At 36.0% G+C, this 21563-nt stretch overlaps 1 protein-coding gene across 1 annotated transcript in view; it reads left to right on the forward strand.

Moving 5' to 3' along the window:
- Positions 1–19631, forward strand: part of mapkap1 (MAPK associated protein 1) — a 48734-nt gene extending 29103 nt beyond the window's left edge. Inside the window, exons 8-12 of the mRNA XM_048188036.1 lie at positions 10161–10268; positions 11558–11698; positions 13584–13721; positions 15751–15848; positions 18079–19631. Coding sequence (XP_048043993.1) covers positions 10161–10268; positions 11558–11698; positions 13584–13721; positions 15751–15848; positions 18079–18201 — 608 coding nt within the window. The 3' untranslated portion in view covers positions 18202–19631. The remainder of the gene's footprint in view (positions 1–10160; positions 10269–11557; positions 11699–13583; positions 13722–15750; positions 15849–18078) is intronic.
- Positions 19632–21563: the final 1932 nt, after the last annotated feature.

Below are 21563 nucleotides of genomic sequence, written 5' to 3' on the forward strand. Positions count from 1 at the left end.
AACACTAATGCTTTTACCTACATATCAGGATGAAAAATGAAATCTGGATCGTTTTGGTGCGAGAAACCTTGACAAAAATTGCACTTCAGGGGGAAGAAAATGTTGCAAGAAGTGTAGCAAATGGTGCCTTTGAATTGTCAGTCGAATTGTACTTTGTGTGTGTGTAGTTTTCATCTTAGAAAGTAAGTGAAGCCGTCTGCTGTGATTTGGCCTGATAACCGCGGCAATGTGCCGTCCTAATTTGTCATCGCCGAATGGGGCGGAATCTGATAAGGCCAGAGACTTTAATACAAAAAGTCACAGGTAACGGATCGCCCCTTTGATGGCCGTGATGAGCCGGGGCAGCGGTGAGATAAGAGGGGTGAGGAGAAGAGATTGAGCCACAGACTGACTCTGAGACGGAGAAGTGCACATAAAGAATGGAAAGCAATGGTGCGGGAACGAAAGTATATTAGAGAGAAAATGGATGAAACGCAGAGAAAATTATGGTGCGTGGAGAGCCACTGGAGCCTCATCTCTCTTGGATTTACCACACACTTGAGGTCAAAGCCTGCAGCAAGAGAAGTTAGCTTCAGTAAAGGTGCTAGAGGCTAGCGCTGTCAGTTTAAAGGGGCTATAGTCTTCGCTTTTGTCTCGTGTATCCACACAGCCTCATCAGTATGGCTCATATACGCCTTTGTCACCAAATTGACTAGTTTACAGCAGTGGTCCTCATCCTTTGTGAAACCAAGACCCCCATTTTTCAAGACAGTATTTTTTTTTTTATATATTATATTATATTATATTATATTATATTATATTATATTATATTATATTATATTATTATATTTGGATGATCTATTTTGGTCAGCCTGCAATGTTATTTTAGTATTATTTTTTTTCTCCCTAGTGAAAAAAATATATACTAAAATTATTTTGTGCCAAGTATACTAAAAATACATTTATATATTTACAAATTTACAAATACCCTGCAATTGTACTTTTGGTATACTAAACTGGTATGCTTAAAGTCTGCTAAATTGGAACAACTAATTATAATTTAATTTATTTTTATTTTAAAAAATATATAATATAATATAATATAATATAATATAATATAATATAATATAATATAATATAATATAATATAATATAATATAATATAATATAATATAATATATGATTAGATTTATTTTAAAATAATTTAATAAAATATTGATAATTTCCATAATCTCTAAAGTCAATTTCTACCAGATAAGCTTGACATAACTAGATAAATGTATACTCATTTAAAGATTTTCCATGACTTTTCCAGGTCTAGAAATCACACTTTTAAAATCCCCTCATATATCCAGTACTTTTTTTTGTCATTGTTTTGGCATAATTTTAAATCATTTTAATATTTTTAAAGGTGCCCTAGAACCAGTTTTTACAAGATGTAATATAAGTCTAAGGTGTCCCCTGAATGTGTCTGTGAAGTTTCAGCTCAAAATACCCCATAGATTTTTTTTTTATAAATTTTTTTTAACTGCCTATTTTGGGGCATCATTAACTATGCACCGATTCGGGCTGCAGCCCCTTTAAATCGCGCGCTCCCTGGCCCCCCGACTTCTCGACTATAATACAGTGCATTTACAAAGTTCACACAGCTAATATAACCCTCAAATGGATCTTTATAAGATGTTCTTCATGCATACTGCCTGCATGCGTCGGATCATGTGAGTATAGTATTTATTTGGATGTTTACATTATATTCTGAATGAGTTTGAGGCTGTGCTCCGTGGCTAATGGCTAATGCTACACTGTTGGAGAGATTTATAAAGAATGAAGTTGTTTATACAGACTGCAAGTGTTTATTAATGAAAATAGCGATGGCTCTCTTGTCTCTGTGAATACAGTAAGAAACGATAACTTTAACCACATTTAACAGTACATTAGCAACATGCTAACGAAACATTTAGAAAGACAATTCACAAATATCACTAAAAATATCATGTTATCATGGATCATGTCAGTTATTATTGCTCCATCTGCCATTTTTCGCTATTGTTCTTGCTTGCTTACCTAGTCTGATGATTCAGCTGTGCACAGATCCAGACGTTAATACTGGCTGCCCTTGTGTAATGCCTTGAACATGGGCTGGCATATGCAAATATTGGGGGCGTGCATATTAATGATCCCGCCTGTTACGTAACAATCGGTGTTATGTTGAGATTCACCTGTTCTTTGGAGCTCTTTTAAACAAATGAGATTTACACAAGAAGAAGGAAGCAATGGAGTTTGAGACTCACTGTATGTCATTTCCATGTACTGAACTCTTGTTATTCAACTATGCCGAGGTAAATTCAATTTTTGATTCTAGGGCACCTATAAGCCATGTTACGAAGTTCTTTGGTTTGATTCGTAGATGTTAATTTATAGACTCCTAAACATGCTTTTTTTTTTTTTTGTCACATTATTTCAATTACTTTCCTCAAATACAACAAAAACAAATGCTATTTTTGAACAACTAAACTGTTTGTAGTAATTTTAAAGATAATCTATCACAATGACAATTGCCTTTTACTTCAAACCATTTACTACTTTGAAATTCACAAATAGTCTAATGTGAGAATGTTTTGGATGCTATTTTGGGTTGGAAACTCAATCTGTTGGCATTTCTTTCTGTCAAACCAAGTATTTGATAGAAACAACAAAGACTATGAGAATAAGAGTAAAATAAATGCTCCGACTTAGTGAGATCCGTGTTTCTTTGTCTTTTTAAAGGTATCAGCCAACTCAATCTTCTTGGGCGGTTCGGTCTCTGGGGCATAAAAACAAACCCAGTGTTTTTCTTTTTGGATTTGTGACATCTTAGACATGCCTCAGCTTAAAAAAAGAGAGAAAAATCTCCTTGCTTTTAAATGTATGGCCACACTCGGTTATATAACAGCATATTTAGTTTCAGTGGTTTGAGAGTACTTGTGTTTGATGTACAGCCTCATCAGAGACGGATTGATTTGACAGCAGCCCAAGAGAGTCCTCGGAGGGAATTTAATTGGAAATAAACCTACAGAATTGCCCTGTGGGCAGCGAGCCATTGCCCCGTCCCGGCCCAGTATCCCATCTTGCAGGTGATTGTTTCTCTTTTAGTCCGAGATGGTGTCTCAGAAGACATCTTGAGTGGATGTGATGGGGTAGTTGGTCCAGAAGAGAAACGTTAGACAGCATGGACTGTGCTCTCATCTGCATTTAGATGAGTATTGATTGTTTATTTACCCGCTGGAGACAAGAGACCTATCCAGTCTTCTGTCCACTATTGCCTTCTCTTCTGCACCCACAGTACACTGTCTGTCTATCTATCTATCTATCTATCTATCTATCTATCTATCTATCTATCTATCTATCTATCTATCTATCTATCTATCTATCTATCTATCTATCTATCTATCTATCTATTTATAGTTCTATCTATCGTTCTATCGCTTTATCTGACGTTCTGTCTTTCTATCTATCGTTCTATCTACCGTTCTTTCGTTCTGTAACGTGCCCATAAACAATCAGTGCACAGTTCTGAGAACATATTTCAATATCCAAAGTATTTATATTCAGTATCTTTAGGAATAAATTGTTAATTTTATGCAAGGCATCAATTGTTTCCTTCATCCGAAATACGGATGTGACACTTGTTTACTGACATCGCATCCCTGTAGTTTGCTTTGCATTAAATAAAATGATTTAAAGCACCGCAACGATTTTATAGATGAAATAAAGCATACACTAACCTGTATTTCATACACAAAATGCATCATCGGCGGTGCGGCGCTGAGAAACTGAACGTCACGTGATGATCGCGCCTGACCTGCCTTCCGTTTCCATTATACTCTTTCCAATTCCGCTATACTCTCTCTCTCACACACATACATTCTTATCTTACACATTTTTTTTTTTTCAGATATACATACATTTTCTTCTTAATATGAAAGGAGAATGTATGTGTGTGAGAGTGCCAGAATGAATTTTGGCTTGATTGGCACTTCATAGTGTATATATATATAATATGTGTGTGTATGTATAGTTTTACACATTTTTTATAATAAATGTTATAATAATACTTAAAAAATAAGTATATAATGTATTCAATAATTTAACATTGGTATTGCCTCGTTTTGCAGTTAAACTCAGTGAATATATAATGGTAGCCATGTGGACACTAGTAAGGGTGCGCACTGTAAAATATGACTAGTTTTATGAGCGGCTCAGGGTTTGTAAAGCTCGGTGGGTCTGTTAGGGGAGATAAGCGCGATTGAATGCCTCCTATGAGCCTTATCAGGGTAAATGTTGGTGACATTTGGGAGGCGGCGACGGCTGCGGTTTGGGGTCGGTGTGCCTGTGTGTGAACTACAGATGAGCTCAGACGAAAGAGAAAGACCGTGACTGTTATGCTTTATGTGCTTAGGGGGAATGAATTGAGACATAATACAAAGCTGAACATTTTCAGCAGATGCTGTATTTATGTGGATTTGTGAGTATTTTACATCAGCTGTTTTATTTAGTACTTGGCTTGATATTTTAATGACACATGCACAAAAATGATTCGATTTGTAGCTTCACACAGTGCATCTGGTTTCCAATTATTAAAGATTCCTTATAAAACAGCTCTGAAGTCTGATCGTTGAAACTTTTGGTATACAGACCTGTGACCGTACTTCAGTTGAATTGACAATATGCATGGTTACTTCCTGGTTTTTGATAAGCCATGTTTGGGCATTTCCGGTGAACCTGTTAGCTGTCATTCGGTACTCTCTGTACATTGACACAAAACCATGAGTGGTTGACTTTTTAATGTTGTATTTATATTTTAATGCAGTTATCACATTTACCTAATTTTCCAAAAAAATTAAAAAAATAAAGATGAAGCTAATGGGAATATTTGAATAAGAAACGCTGTTTTTAATTAGACATGCGCACGCAACATTTTTCAAATGACCACAAACATTATTTGTTCTTCCTTCTGAGATTGTCCCCATTTGTAAAACTGACTGTTTCAAGATGTAGGTAATTCAACATTTGATAGAAAACACTTATTTAAAAATAAAAAAGACATTAATTGCCACTATAACCAGTAGATTGCGGCAGAGGAGCATTTATTTGCATATATATCAGCCATTTCCTGTAATAGTTTTTCATTCAGTTTCGCTTTTGGTTAAATATTAAACATTATAAAATCACTAGGTTCAAAAATACATTTTGTCAATGTGAAGTATGAAGTACTCAAAATCTCATGAAAAACAATAACTTTTCTTGTGAATGAATTACACAGAAAGCGAGCACTGCGCTCTTCCTTTATAATCACAGAAGCTGTCAGTCAGTGCAGTACTTTTTTTTTCACACAGAAGTATGAAAACTGATGGTCGAATTGAATTTAGCTGAGGAGGAACACTGAAGTACGTCTTTATTTTATTTATTTATCGCTCCAATTCACAGAAACAACTGCTCTTCAGTCGGTAGTTTTCATTTGCAGTTTGCAGTTATCATTTTGTGTCAAAATGTTGGATTTGGGGGTAAAATCAAACCCTGTATATTGTATTGTTATATATTGTGTTCTCAATAATTGGGTGTTTTTAAATAAACTGACAAAAACTATACAAGTTTTAGGGCTGGACGAACTATGCAAGTTTTAGGGCTGGCTATAAACACGAGGAAACACAAAGGCCAAATTCCCGTAATCATTCATCACAATGAATAAAACCAAAGAATATAGTTCTGATGTGCAGCAAAAGATTGTTGAGCTTCACAAAATAGAAAGTGGCTGTAAGAAGATAGCTAAAGCATTGAAAATCCCCATTTCCACTATCAGGGCAATAATTAAGAAGTTCCAATCAACTAAAGATGTTACAAATCTGCCTGGAAGAGGACGTGTGTCTAAATCGTCCTAATGTGAAGTGAGGAGGAAAGTTTAAGTAGCCAAAGATTCTCCAAGGATCACAGCTGGAGAATTGCAGAGATTAGTTGAGTCTTGAGTCACAGAAAGCCTAAAATAAATTATCAGACAGCACCTACATCCCCACAAGTTGTTTGGGAGAGTTTCAAGAAAAACCCTCTGCTCTTATCCATAAACAATCTCCAGCATATTCAGTTGTCAGACACAACTGGAACTTCAAATGGGACCGGCTTCTATGGTCAGATGAAACTAAAAAAGAGCTTATTGGCAGCAAACCCACCAGATGGGTTTGGTGCACACATGGATAAAAAAGTACCCCATGCCCACGGTTAAATATACTGCTGGATCTTTAATGTTGTGGGCCTATTTTTCTGCTGTAGGTCCTGGAAATCTTGTTCAGATTCATGGTATCATGGATTCTATCAAATACCAACAGATGATCAATCAAAACCTGACCGCTTCTGCTAGAAATCCAATAATGGGCTGTGGTTGGATCTTCCATCAGGACAATGATCCAAAACAAACATCAAAACCAACACAAAAATGTGTCACTGAGCACAAAATGAATCTTCTGCCATGGCCATCTCAGTCCTCTGACCTGAACCCTAAAGAAAATGAGTGGAGTGAACTGAAAAGAAGAAGCACCAACGTGGAGCTGGGAATCTGAAGGATCTGGAGAGATTCTGCATGAAGGAATGTCTCTGAAGGTCTCTGATCTCGTCAGGTGTTCTCCAAACTCATCAGGCATTATAGAAGACGACTCAGAGCTGTTATCTTGGCAAAAGGAGGTTGCAAAAAGTTTTGAATAAAAGGGTGTTAATAATTGTGGCCAACGAGTTTTGGAGAAAAACATTTATTTCATTATGTAATTTTCCCCCAACTTTCAATTTTTTTCCTTAATTGAAAGGTTATAATTTTGTGAATTTTTTGAATGAAAGATCAAAAGGATAAACAATGCAGATTTATTTTCACTGCCGCCTTTGCTCATATTTACTAAGGGTGCCAATAATTGTGGAGGGCACTGTACAATACCGTTCAAAAGTTTGGGGTCAGTAAGACTTTTTTTTATTTATTTTTTTAACAAAATTAGTGCTTTTATTCAGAAAGGACACATTAAAGTGATAAAAAGTGGCAATAAAGATATATATGTTACAAAAAGATTTCTATTTTGAAATAAATGCTGCTCTTCTGAACTTTCTAATCATCAAAGAATTCTGAAAAAAAATTCTCATAGTTTCCACAAAATTATGAAACACAACAGTTTTCAACATTAATAAGAAATGATTCTTGAGCAGCAAATCAGCATTTTAGAATGTTTTCTGAAGGATCATGTGACTGAAGACTGGAGTATTGATTCTGTTGCATCACAGTAATAAATTAGATTTATAAATATATTACAATAGAAAACAGTTATTGTAAATTGATAAAATATTTCATAATATTACTGTTTTTACTGCATTTTTTTATCAAATAAATGAAGTCTTGATGAGCAGAAGAGACATTCAGAAACATTTACTGACCCCCAAAACTTTTAATTGTAGTGTAATTATATAATATCTAGATTCAATCAGCGTACAGTTATGTTCTGGCTAATGAACTGTATTGCCTTGTTTCAAAATGATTTGTTATTTGCTGTTACTTTACTAAGCGGTCAGACTTACAGTTTTCACCTGGCGGAGGATAAAACCGAAAAAAAAAGCAATCTCTCAGCTCATTGAGATCAGTGCAGGGTCGCAGGAAAGGTTGTAAAAGGTCAGATTGTGTGTTTCTGAATTAGTCACAGTCTCTTGCTCTTCAGTGTCACAGCAGTTACAGGGATTCAGAGCGACACTCTCTCTCCGCTTCTTCCATATACTCTCAAGTAGTCCGATTCTTGCACGTCAAGTCCAGAACTGGAGTGTTGTATAGAATTGATTCACTCGTTGACTTTGTTTGTGTTCTGATATATCTCACATTGTGCTCGAGGGTGTCGTGAACATATTTCTTTCTCCGTAGAGGTCATAAGCTTTCGGAGGCTCTGGTGACATTTTGGAAAACCATGGTATTTGCAAAAGGGTAAATATCGCCTTGAGTGTTTGCCCTATTTAGATTGGCAGCTTCTGTGTATTGTTTTTTTCCTCCTTTTCTGGCATAAAACGAGGGGAAAGACTTGATCCTACCTCTGGGCCTTTTTTCCTGCCTCTGACAAGAAATAAACAGGATCCAATAAAGCCATTTTTTGGTTATATAGCCATCAATTGCTCCTGCAAGGCAGTAGTTATTGACTTATCTTCTCAAACCTGAGAGAGAAAGGTTTGTGATGATCAGTCAAAGTTAATCAGTCATTAGGTCTTTGGTGGGTTGATACCATCTGATTGGACAAAAAAAGTCAAATTAGATTGTTTGCACTGAGCAATATTAATCAAGCGACATTATGAAGAGAGAAACCAATAGCTCTGTATCCCATCACACCATCTCTAAGAGAGTTTTTGAATTGCTCTGGTCACCCTGAAGTCATTTATGATGGCTATCCTCTCTCAAGGGCTCTCTATGATTGTATTAAACTATTCAAAGGTTCAAAGTATTAATGTAATGAAAAAGAAGAAACTACAGTGTACTTGAGATAAACCAAGCTACATGATTCATCGTGTGTCTTTGTGATTGTGGGTATACACTATTGTTGAAAAATTCAGGATTGGTAAGATTTTTTTTTAGTGTTTTCTCATGCTCACCAAAATGCAGTAAAATTGTGAAATATTATTACAATATAAAATAACTATTTTCTATCTGAATACATTTTAAAATGTAATTTATTCCTGTGATCAAATCTGAATTTTCAGCATCATTACTCCAGTCTTCAGTGTCACATGATCCTTCAGAAATTATTCTAATATGATGATTTGCTGCTCAATAAACATTTCTGTTGCTGTTCAGTGTTGAAAACAGTTGTGGAAACCATGATGCATTTTTTTAGGATTCTTTGATGAATCGAAAGTTGAAAAGAACAGCATTTATTTGAAATGGAAATCTTTTGTAACATTATACATGTTTTTACTGTCACTTTTAATCAGTGTAATGCATTCTTGCTGATTAAATGCATTAATTTCTTTTAAAAAAAACAATCGTACTGACCCTAAGCCTTTGAACAGTAATGTACATGTTTAAAAATGATTGTTTATATTGTTTAAATTGTAAACATCCACTCAGCTGTTAATTCAGTAACTGATTCAAAAAGTAATTCTGATTCAGGCAGATAACTGTGAATCTGTTTGATTGATTCATCAAAAGAACTGGTTCATAAGAGTTATTTGTTGGTGAATCAGACTAGATCAGTTGCATCAAGAACAATGCATATAGAATGTTTTTTTTTTGTTTTTGTTTTTTGTTTTTTTTTTTGTCTTTTTATCTCCTCGCATTCAATTCTGACTGCAACTCATGCTGCCGTACAATTTATAGTGCAAACTCTGGTGTTTGTTACAATTAGGCATGGACTAATTTTTTTTTGTTGTTGTTGTCTTTAATTAAATTGATTATGCTACTTGCAGTTGTTTTCCATCGGAAACAAAAATCTTTTATAGTTGTGATTTGTTTACCGAATCTACATATTTGATCTTTGATTATAATATATTTAAAAAATGAAAATGATGTCATTAATTACTCGCCCTCATGTCGTTCTACAACCATAAGACCTACGTTCATCTTTGGAACACAAATTAAGATATTTTTGATAAAATTCGATGGCTCAGTGAGGCCTCCATTGACAGCAAGTTATTTTACACTTTCAATCCCCAGAAAGGTACTAAAGATGTATTTAAAACAGTTCATGTGGCTACAGTGGTCCAACCCTAATGTTATGAAGTGACGAGAATACTTTTTGTGTGTCAAAATAACAACTTTATTCAAAAATGTCCTCTCTTCCGTATCAGTCTCCAACGCGTGTTCACAAAAATATCTTAATTTGTGTTCCAAAGATGAATGAAGATCTTACGGTTGTGGAATGACATGAGGGTGAGTAATTAATGACATTTATTTTCATTTTTGGGTGAACTAACCCTTTAAGGAAAATAAATCCAATAAAACAAACAAACAAATTTATATGGTATGACTCTGCTTATGTAGCTGCAACAAGAGTATGGCTTAATGTCATAAACACATGATCTTTGAATATTATATTGCATGTAATGATCTTTCAGCTCAACCAGTACACTTGATCCAAGTGCAACCACGTTCAACTAAACTTAACAGCTCAAATCAAATGCTAATGTTGGATTTGTTTCAGGTCCCATGTATCGACTAGAGAAGCAAACAGAACCGAATGTGGCAGTGGATTTGGACAGTACGCTGGAGAGCCAGGGAACGCTGGAGTTCTGCTTGGTTAGAGAAAACAGTGAGTTTTGTTGACATTACTGATGCTGCTTCCATCTTCGAACATTGCACACTCATGTAGCATTTTTAAAGGGGACCTATTATGCCCTTTTTCGAAGTCTTGATTTTGAACTCTACTAGAACAGGTTTTCATGCTTGAATGTCCTAAAAACACATTATTTTTCTCATATTTGACATTTTTGCAGCTCCTCTCTTCCCAGTCTGTCAGTAACGCTCTGTTTAGTTCCTGTCTCTATGAAGCCCCTCCTTCTGAAAAGCACAGTGTGCTCTGATCGGTCGGTTGGACCATTGTGTTGTGATTGGTTAACTGCTTCGAGCGTGTTTGGAAAATGTCCCGCCCCTTAACCATAACCGCAAGTTTCAACACACTACTAACTAACTCAACCAGGCCCCTCCCCTTTATTTTGGGTGGGAATTATTTAAAGGGGACCTATTATGCCCCTTTTACAAGATCTCCTATTATGCCCCTTTTTGTAAGTCTCTGGTGTCCCCAGGATGCTTCTATGAAGTTTCAGCTTAAAATACCCCACAGATCATTTATTATAGCTTGTCAAATTTGCCCCTATTTGGGTATGAGCAAAAACACAGCGTTTTTGTTTGCGTCCCTTTAAATGCAAATGAGCTGCTGCTCCCCGCCCCCTTTCCAGAAGAGGGCGGAGCTTTAACCGCTCACACTTCGGTTGCTCAACAACAACAAAGCTGGAGAATCTCACGCAGCCAAAATGAGGATTGTCAGTAACGGTGTTCAGCCTTACATTGTTCAAACCGGAGTCGACACTGATGGAGAGACTCAGGAAGAAGTTACAACTTTTAGAATGAAACTGAACGTTTCTGAATGGTTAGTGGATAAATTTATGTAGTTTCTGTGGAGTAAAATGACGGCATGTCAACAACACTCTACTACAACAACTTTTCCTCTTCTCTAAAGCAGCCCAACATGGCCTCGCCCCCTTTGTTGTGTGTTCTCAGGGGCGGGGTTTATGTAAATTTTAGGGTTAGTGATGTCACTATCCCAGGAAGAAGCTCATTGTAATCCCTACCAGCCGTGTGTTGTAGTCCTTACACAGCAAATTCTGTTGCTTTATAACTTTCCAGACCTTTTTCATGCTTAAACAGTAATATTACACACTAAAGAAAGTAAAACATGTGAAAAAGCATAATGGGACCCCTTTAAAACATTTCAGGGAGAGTTTTTCCTTCATTTAGATGAATAGATGCACTTTATTGATCACATTCATTGTTGCAAAACAACAGCAATGTTAAAAGTGCACAAATATTCTCCTTCTGTAGGTTCTCGAGGCGAGGAGAGCTCAGAGGAAGACCCGCCTATAGACATCACTACGGTACAGGACATGTTGAGCAGTCACCACTACAAGTCCTTCAAGATCAGCATGATCCACAAGCTCCGCTTTACCACAGATGTACAGCTAGGTACAGATTCCAAATCCCTGTGTTTTACACTAGACTCTACTTCTGCCGATACACAGACCAACATTCAGAGAGTTTTCTCTTCAGAATCAGTGGGACAAAAAAGAGTACTGTACTGTAATATAGTATGGAATGGTATAATATAGCGTAGAATCATATTATAATAGTATGTAGTATATTGTTGTTGTTCTAAAAGTATAGTATATATATATATATATATATATATATATATATATATATATATATATATATATATATATATATATATATATATATATATATGTGTGTGTGTGTAAACATATAATCGTTATGGTAACACTTTACAATAAGGTTCATTAGTTAACATTAATTAACTACTTTACTTAACATGAACTAATAATGATCTGCACTTCTACAGCATTTATTAATCTTTGTTAATGTTAATTTCAACATTTACTAATACATTATTAAAATCTAGTTAACATTAGTTAATGCACTGTAAACCAACATGACCAAACAATGAACAACCGTATTTTCATTAACTAACATTAACGAAGATTAGTAAATACAGTAACAAATGTATTACTCATGGTTAGTTCATGTTAGTTAAAGGGTTAGTTCACACAAAAATGAAAATAATGTATTTTATTACTTACCCTCATGCCGTTCTACACCCGTAAACCTTTGCTAATCTTCGGAACACAAATTAAGATATTTTAGTTGAAATCCGATGGCTCAGTGAGGCCTCCATAGGGAGCAATGACATTTCCTCTCTCAAGATCCATTAATGTACTAAAAACATATTTAAATCAGTTCATGTGAGAACAGTGGTTCAATATTAATATTATAAAGTGACAAGAATATTTTTGGTGCACCAAAAAAACAAAATAACCACTTATTTAGTGATGGCCGATTTCAAAACACTGCTTCATGAAGCATCGGAGCACAAATGAATCAGTGTATCGAATCATGATTCGGATCGTGTGTCAAACTGTCAACGGCTGAAATCACGTGACTTTGGCACTCAGAACAGCAGATTCGATACACAAATAAGTCGTTATTTTGTTTTTTTTTGGCGCTCCAAAAATATTCTCGGCACTTTATAATATTAATATTGAACCACTGTACTCACATGAACTGATTTAAATATGTTTTTAGTACCTTTATGGATCTTGAGAGAGGAAAAGTCATTGCTCCCTATGGAGGCCTCACTGAGCCATCGGATTTCAACAAAAATATCTTAATTTGTGTTCCGAAGATTAGCAATTTAATTTAGTATGCCACAAAATGCTAACACTAAAAAAAATTCCTGTAACAAAAGTCTCTCCAGTTCTCCCTGGCTTCTCCTGACTTCTCAGTTTCTCCACACATGAACAAAAGTTTGGCTGAGGGTCTCCAGATCAAACACAGTACTGTTTTGTGAAAACACAAAAAAATATTCTAGCACACTTGACGGTTGCTACAGTCACAGCTCCATCCCAATTACAGCAGCGCTCCAGGCGCAGGAAGCCTGTGTGTGCAGGAAGCTGTGGAATCTCCTTTGGAATTTCAGTCTGATTGACAGGCTGGAATTTTTTTTTCTGACACACTGATGTTTGCATGCTATTTTTTATGTCATGTGAATGATGGACAGCTGTCACATCCATTATGGATGGACTTTGTGTGTGCTTGTGAGATAGACTTGTAATAATATTCCAGACCCCTCTCTCTCTCACTCCGTTTCCCACAGAATCCGTTTCAGTCTCCATTCGTATTTAAATAACAGGGAAAACAAATTCACACATCTGTTAATCTTTAAAACTTGGATGCCATTCTTTTGTAAACCCTTTAGATAAAAAATGACAGTCAAAATCTATAGTTTCCCCAGGTGATTTGTGATTTTTATGATAAAACCTTTTCACTTTTCCAGGAATTTCTGGTGAAAAGGTAGAGATCGACCCTGTCACCAATCAGAAGACAAGCACGAAGTTCTGGATCCGACAGAAGCCGATCTCCATAGACTCGGATCTGCTGTGTGCCTGTGACCTGGTGGAGGAGAAGAGTCCAAGTCAGTTCTGCTCATACTTTACTAAAGTATATATATATATCACCATGCAAAGATTTTGGGACTTTTTTTTATGTTTTTGAAAGAAGTCTCTCCTGCTTACAAAGGCTGCATTTATTTGATAAAAAAAAAAAAAAAAATACAGTAATATCAGTAATATTATGAAAATGTATTATAATTTAAAATAACTGTTAATAATTTGAATATATTGTAAAATATAATTTATTCCTGTGATCAAAGCTGAATTTTCAGCATCATTACTCCAGCCTTAAGTGTCACATGATCCTTCAGAAATCATTCTAATATGCTGATTTGCTGCTCAAGAAACATTTTCTGATTACTATCAATGTTGAACAATATTTCTACAGCATTTATTAATCCTAGCTAATGTTAATCTTAATATTTACTAATGCATTTTGAAGATCAAAAGTTGTATCTTTTAACATTAATGAACCAGCATTTTTATTAAGTAACATTAACAAAGGTTAATAAATGCTGTAAAAATATGTTGATCATTGTCAGTTATTGCATTTACTAATGTCAACAAATGAGACCTTATTGTAAAGTGTTACCAAAAATAATATAGTCACTGCCGTTCTTGCCACCTCAGAGAAGACACTTCTGGTTTTTGTATTAACTCTTTTGATGTCCCCACATCACTGCCGACTGACAGATATAGTTGTGGCACTGCAAACTCACCAAGGGATTTATATTGCATTACACTTACAGGGAACTCCGTTACAGAAAACAAAATCTATTTACGCAGCCTTTCTGTAAGGTTTGCATTGGTAAGTGATGCAGACATCTCTTCTTAGCGGATATGACAGGGACACGAGCGCAGCTCTCCAGACGCGTGCTGCTAACGGTGATTGATGAAGTGCAGACAGATTGCTGAAGTCTGCTCACAGGCGCTGTGCCGCACACGGATGCTCCGACTACGCCTGGAAATGCTCCAGTCTCACAGTCGGAACTGAGCGTTTGTTTTTTGGAGCAGGGCCATTTATTTTATTATGTGTCCTGTGTTCATATTCAAAGATGCCAAAGTTAACATCTTAATTTATGAGATTAATTAATTGTGTTTAACACAGTCATATTTTATTCAGTTTATGCACCCAACAATACCTTCGGTTAGGCTCTTGTTTATCACTAAATAATTTCTTCAGCAAGGACGCATTAAATAGATCAAAAGTGATGGTAAAGACATGCTGTTTCACATAAATTCTGTTTTTCAAAGTTTCTTTTTAACAAAAACCCCACAAAAAATGTATACAATGTTTCCAAATATGAAGCATCACAACTGTTTTCAACATTGATAATAATCAGAAATGTTTCTTGAGCTGCAAAAAAGACTGGAGTAATGATGCTGAAAATTCACCTTTGAACACAGGAATAAATTACATTTTTAAATATATTCTAATAGAAAACAATATTACAATATTTTAAATTGTAATAATTGTTCACAAGGTTTTTACTCTATTTTTGATCAAATAAATGCATCATTTTCTTGCATAAATAAATAAATAAATAAATAAATAAAAAAATCTTACCAACCCCTAGCTTTGCAACATTATATATAATAAATGTATGTATATATAGATTTACCAGATTTAAATGCATTTAAAAATTCAAATTAATTTCATAAATATATAAGAAATGTGTGTGTATATATAGATTTACCAGATTTAATACTGCATTCAAAATTCAAATTAATTTAATGTCAATTTGCATGAAGCTTTTGATTAGACTATTATTTTTGTTGGGCTATAATAACTAAAAAAAATGAAAAAATAAAATAATTTGTCAAAAGCTAAGATTAATAATAATAAAAAAATAGCGCAATGGTAGCATAAGGATTTTTATTTATACATAAAAACATGGATTTCCCAAAAATGTACTCCCATCACCTGGCAGTAAGCTCACATGCTCTCTGTATGTTGAACCATGGTGGTCATTTAGAAGTTGCATCCCCAATCATGTCACGTGTCTCTGCTTCTTTCCTGAGTGTAAGAAGATCTTTATGCTTTCTTTGTAGGTCATGCAATATTTAAGCTCACATATCTAAGCAACCACGACTACAAAGCTCTGTACTTCGAGTGTGATGCTGCTACTGTCAATGAGATTGTCCTAAAGGTAGGGTTCAACTGAGATTTTATATTTTTGTATGTTTTAAAGTGCCCCCATTATGCTTTTTCAAATATTGCCTTTCATGTAATGTAATATAGCTGTTTGTGAATGTAAAAGGTCTGCAAAGTTTTAAAGATAAAAGTGCACGACAAATAAAGTTATTGTCTCCCAAAAGAAAGAATCGATTCTGAACTGCCGAAACGAGTCGTCAGTAGGGGTGTGATGAGATCTTGTGCCAACGAGATCTCGCGAGATTAAAATGTGACTAGATTTCTCATGGAGGCAAAAAAGTTCTTGTGATATTGCCATGACGCAGTGTGAGGGTGAAATTAGGATATAATATGCCACCGCTTCGTTTACATTACACCTCCACAGACATTTTGCTTTTTATAGAAATACAAACCATTTCATTCAGTTGGATAATGGTCGCTTCAATCCCATCCAGCTCATCCAGCACGAGCTGCAGAGTCTTGCGTAGTGCAGCAGGAATCACAGTTCACTGATCATGTGACGAGAGTAAGGTGAGATGACTGTCAAGACCATGGCGGAGGATTTGTTGCACAACAGAGCCTAAGAATCTGATAAATGTCTTATCTTGTAGAGTGCTTGATTGACGTCTACTTTGCCCTGCCCTCAAACACTGTAGTTGTAGCTGTTTGCAGTTTGGTTTGTGTTGTTGACATGTCAAGAACATGCTGTTTCCGCGCTGTCAATCCACTTTGATGCACTTCAAAAAATGAGGACTCACGCTGGAATTGATATGGTAAAATGGACGCCATCATTACTGTTTGTATCAAGTGCTGAGGAAGATCCGGAGCTGAAATTCAGATATGGAAATAGGCGTTTGATTTCCAACACGTGCTATAAGCATTAGACCAATCACAACACAATGAACCATCTGACCAATCAGAGCAGAGTAGGCTCTCGGAAAGGAGGGGCTTAGAGAGACTGAATCCTTTAGTGAACCGTTTCGGACACTGAGAAAAAGGTGATGCTTCATTGTATATTATGAGAAAATGAAAGTGTTTTTTGACCTTGAATGCCTGTAAACCTAATATAGGAGACTCCAAAATAAAATTAGGAGCCTTTAAAATAGCATAAATAGGGGCACTTTTTGTGTATTTGTACAGGTGTGCCTCATACGTCCTGAAAAGTGACGCTGCGGGCTCTTTGATCGCCCCCTGGAGGCTGGATGCAGTACAGGTCATAAACCCCGCCCGCTCAATGCAGACGAATGAGACTTAAGTTAAAACATAAATTATGCTTCAAATAAAATTTTCCAAAAGATGGTTTTGGTCATTTAAGGTAGTTGTTATCATGCTGATTTATATTCAATTATTCGTTTTTGTGATAAGTTTGATTTTAACTAGCAATAGAAACGGGGTGCGTCATCGTGATTCACAGTTGATTGACAGCTTCACTGAGGACTGTCGGGGCTTCGAGGGGAGATTCAAGATATATAACTAACTATTAATTTTAAATTTTTGTGTTATTTCACACCGACAAAATGAGCTGTTCAGCAGTAAACTGTACTAACTGACCTACAGGATCTGACGGATATCTGAGCTTTTCTCGGTAACGTTAAATGTGGGCTTCATAAGCTAATTAATAAACGTTATTAGTTAAGACAACATGCCTAACGTTAGCCATGACGGGAAAAAAACAGGTGATCGTTATCTGGCAGTTACTAATTATTTTTATGGGTATAAAATAATAATTAGCAGGATAAAACTAATGATAGCCTACCCTAATTATAGAGCACTGTCTACAGCAATCAATATCCTGTAACGTTAGTTTAAACCTTTATTTAAAATGGCACGACCGTTTCTGACATTTTAGAGTTGTTTCTAGTGGCATATTATGTTGAGTTTATCTACTGAATTTGCTGTTTCAAAAATATTATTGCTCTAGAAACAGAATAGCCTATTATTTTATAAGTAGAATTTTAAATTGTGTATAATTTATATAGCCTATTTAAAATACATCAATGATGACGCAGTCGTCTGGGCGACTCCGCCTCCGGGCTCCACTGACGAGTCTTTCTGCGCATGCCCAGGCTCCAAACTTCTTTTTTTTTTTACGTTTTTGCGTAACGTGTCAGAGCCCATCGGCGTCCGTTTTGGCTTCGGTTCAGTACAATGGAAGGAAGCGTCGTCCATCTTTTTTTACAGTCTATGTATTTGTATAAATATGATCCCTTTCACAGCAAGTGTGTTGTTTCCTCTTCCTCTTCCAGGTGAACTACATCCTGGAGTCTCGTGCCAGCACGTCGAGGGCGGATTACTTCGCCCAGAAACAACGCAAACTGAACCGTCGCACGAGTTTCAGTTTCCAGAAGGACAAAAAGTCGGGCCAGTAGGGCTGGCGGCCAAACCGATCAGAACTGAACGGGCCTATGTGAACAGAGGCAAAGAGATAGATGGGGAAAATATAAAGAATAGAAGGATTCCAAGAAGCTTAGAAAAGGAAAAGACAGAGAGAATATGTGATAAATATGAGACATGCATCCTTGTCTCATCTGGATGGAGAAATCAGCCTCTTAAGGTCGGCCTTTCCTGGACTGACGGTCCTTAATCATATCAGAGCACTAATGCTCTCTGCTGTCACTCGAATGTACTAGCAAAACCAACCAACAATCTAATTGAACAATTATATTAACGTTTGAAGCCACAGCCATCGCCGAGAACAGACAAAACCATCAGCTGGACTCTGGATGCCAAGGACCGAGAACTTGCTGCTGTTTCTGCGTCAGTTTCAAAGACTTACTTCCACTGCCTGCAAACGAACTGTACATAAACGCACACCAAAACAAACGCAGTCGGAACCTTAAAAGCCAGAAAGAGCAAGTGAACCGTATTATCTATTCCCATGTGTATCAAAGATATTATAACTTTAACCACACCAGACTCTGACAGGTAAAGGGATCGTGATCTTTTTTTTTTTTTTTAACGAAAATGTAAATAGCAACCACATTCAGGGTCTGATGACAAACCCTCTTTGGCCATAGTACTTTAGTGCCTGCTACAGATCAATATGACAAGATTTTAACCATCGGGAAAAGCCTCAACTCTTTCTACCAACAGAGGAGGCTGGTAGGTTAAGGAATGACAGATTTTTAATGATCAAATATGAAATAATAACTTCTTTTTACTGTGATGTGTTTTTCCCCTCTGCATTGTATCTTTTGATTGCGTATATTATAACGAACCAGTCGCCTTCTGTCTCTTTTAGAAGGATGTTTTGGTTTATTCCGACTGTCCTCTTGGGCTGCAATGGGAATGTATGTATTTGCCACATTTCATTATAAATGTTAATGATAACATTATTATACTAGGTTCACTTCATCTGTGTGTGTTCTCCGCACCAAACCTGCCGTTTCAACTTGTTTCTTTCTACAAATGAGGGGGAACTCTCTCTACCTATAACTCCACTTCAATCGCTGCTGTTGTTAAACTGGATTCAGGGTGTATGTTCTATCCAAAACGTTCTGACTCAGGTTTCCGACTGCCATGTTGTCTTGACTGATCTTGTTTCGTTTCGTTTTTTTTTTTATGTCTGTCAAAGCCAGAGAGCGATGACTGATACTCAATTCAGCGCTGACGGATGGACAAAGAGAGCATGTGTTCCCGTGATGGGGATAACAGCTGAATAGACATTTCAAATAAAACTTTATTTATAATATTACGATGACCTAGGGGGTTATCATGCGGCCTATGGAATCAACAAGATTTGCTACAGTACATGTATACTGTATATAAGTAGATTTTCTAATTAAAGACTGAACTACAACATGTGTCTGTGTTTTCATTATTTTTTAGGGGATCTATTATGCTCTTTTCAAAGTCTTGATTTTGGTTTTGTGCTCTACTAGAATTGGTTTTCATGCTTGTTTTCATGTGTTCAAAAAGCACATTATTTTCCCATATTTGACATAGTTGCAGCTCCTCTCTTCCCAGTCTGTCAGTAACACTGTTTAGTTCCTGAGCCTCATTTATAAAATGTTGCACAGAAACTGTGTTAAATTTGATCTTACAATCATTTCTCAGATGTGCGTACGTGTGATCCATAGAATGGACGTGTACACAGAAAATGAGCGTACGCCTCTCTTTCAGATGTGAAATCTATAAATTGCAATCTTGATCTTGTACGCAGCTGAATGGTTTCAGTTCTCTGCATTGTAAAGGACACCTAATTAAAGGTGCCCTTGATTCAAAAATTGAATTTACCTTGGCATAGTTAAATAAGAGTTCAGTACATGGAAAAGACATACAGTGAGTCTCAAACTCCATTGTTTCCTCCTTCTTATGTAAATGTCATTTGTTTAAAAGACCTCAGAAGAACAGGCGAATCTCAACATAATACCGACTGTTGCGTAACAGTCGGGGTGTACGCCCCCAATATTTGCATATGCCAGCCCATGTTCCCAACATTATGAAAGGCATTAGACAAGGGCAGCCATTAACGTCTGGATCTGTGCACAGCTGAATCATCAGACTAGGTAAGCAAGCAATAACAACAGCGAAAAATGGCAGATGGAGCAATAATAACTGACATGATCCATGATAACATGATATTTTTAGTGATATTTGTAAATTGTCTTTCTAAATGTTTTGTTAGCATGTTGCTAATGTACTGTTAAATGTGGTTAAAGTTACCATCGTTTATTACTGTATTCACGGACAAGAGCCGTCGCTATTTTCATTTTTAAACACTTGCAGTCTGTATAATTCATAAACATAACTTCAATCTCTATAAATCTCTCCAACAGTGTGTAATGTTAGCCGTTAGCCACGGGAGCACTATCAAACTCATTCATAACCAAATGTAAACATTCAAATAAACACTGTACTTACGCGATTAGACATGCTGCTTGACGAACACTTTGTAAAGATCCATTTTGAGGGTTATATTAGCTGTGTGAACTTTGTTTATGGTGTTTAAGGCAAGCGCGAGCTCCGTGAGCGGAGAGCACGAGCAATGGACTATATGCACGGAGCGTTCTTTAGAACTTCCGCATTAATATAAGCCAGCTCGATAACTTCCGGTGAGATGTCATTTGCTGGTGTGTTGAGCATCAGTAGTGTAATACTTAGTTTATAATCAGAATATAGTCACTTAAATAGTCAGGCATAGCATTAATTTAGTTATTCAAACGTAAGACAGCTTAGAAAATAAATAAATAAAGACGTACCTCAATGTTCCTCCTCGGCTAAATTCAATTCGACCATTAGTTTTCACACTTTTATGTGAAAAAAAAGCTTCAAAAATTAAATATTTATTGTGCACTTTAGTTAGATTAATTGAATAAAATGTGTGTTTTCACAAGTGTGCTGAAATCATTGATCTTGCGCTGCTCTGACTGACATCTGCTGTGATTACAAAGGGAGAGCGCGGTGCTCGCTTTCTGTGTAATTAATTCACAATAAAAGTTATTGTTTTTCATAAGATTTTGTGAGTATTTCATACTTCACATTGACAAAATGTTTTTTCAAACCTAGTTATTTTATAATGTTTAATATTTAGTCAAAAACGAAGTGAAAAACGTTTAGAGGAAATGGCTGATATGTACGCAAATAAATGCTACTTTGCCGCCACCTGCTGGTTAAAGTGCTAATTACTGTCTTTTTTATTTTTAAATGTGTTTTTTATCAAATGTTAAATTTCCTACATTTTTAAACGTTCGGTTTTACAATGCGGGACAATCTCAGAAGGATGAACAAA

The sequence above is a fragment of the Megalobrama amblycephala genome, linkage group LG4 (genome assembly GCF_018812025.1).
Source record: "Megalobrama amblycephala isolate DHTTF-2021 linkage group LG4, ASM1881202v1, whole genome shotgun sequence".
NCBI lineage: Eukaryota > Metazoa > Chordata > Actinopteri > Cypriniformes > Xenocyprididae > Megalobrama > Megalobrama amblycephala.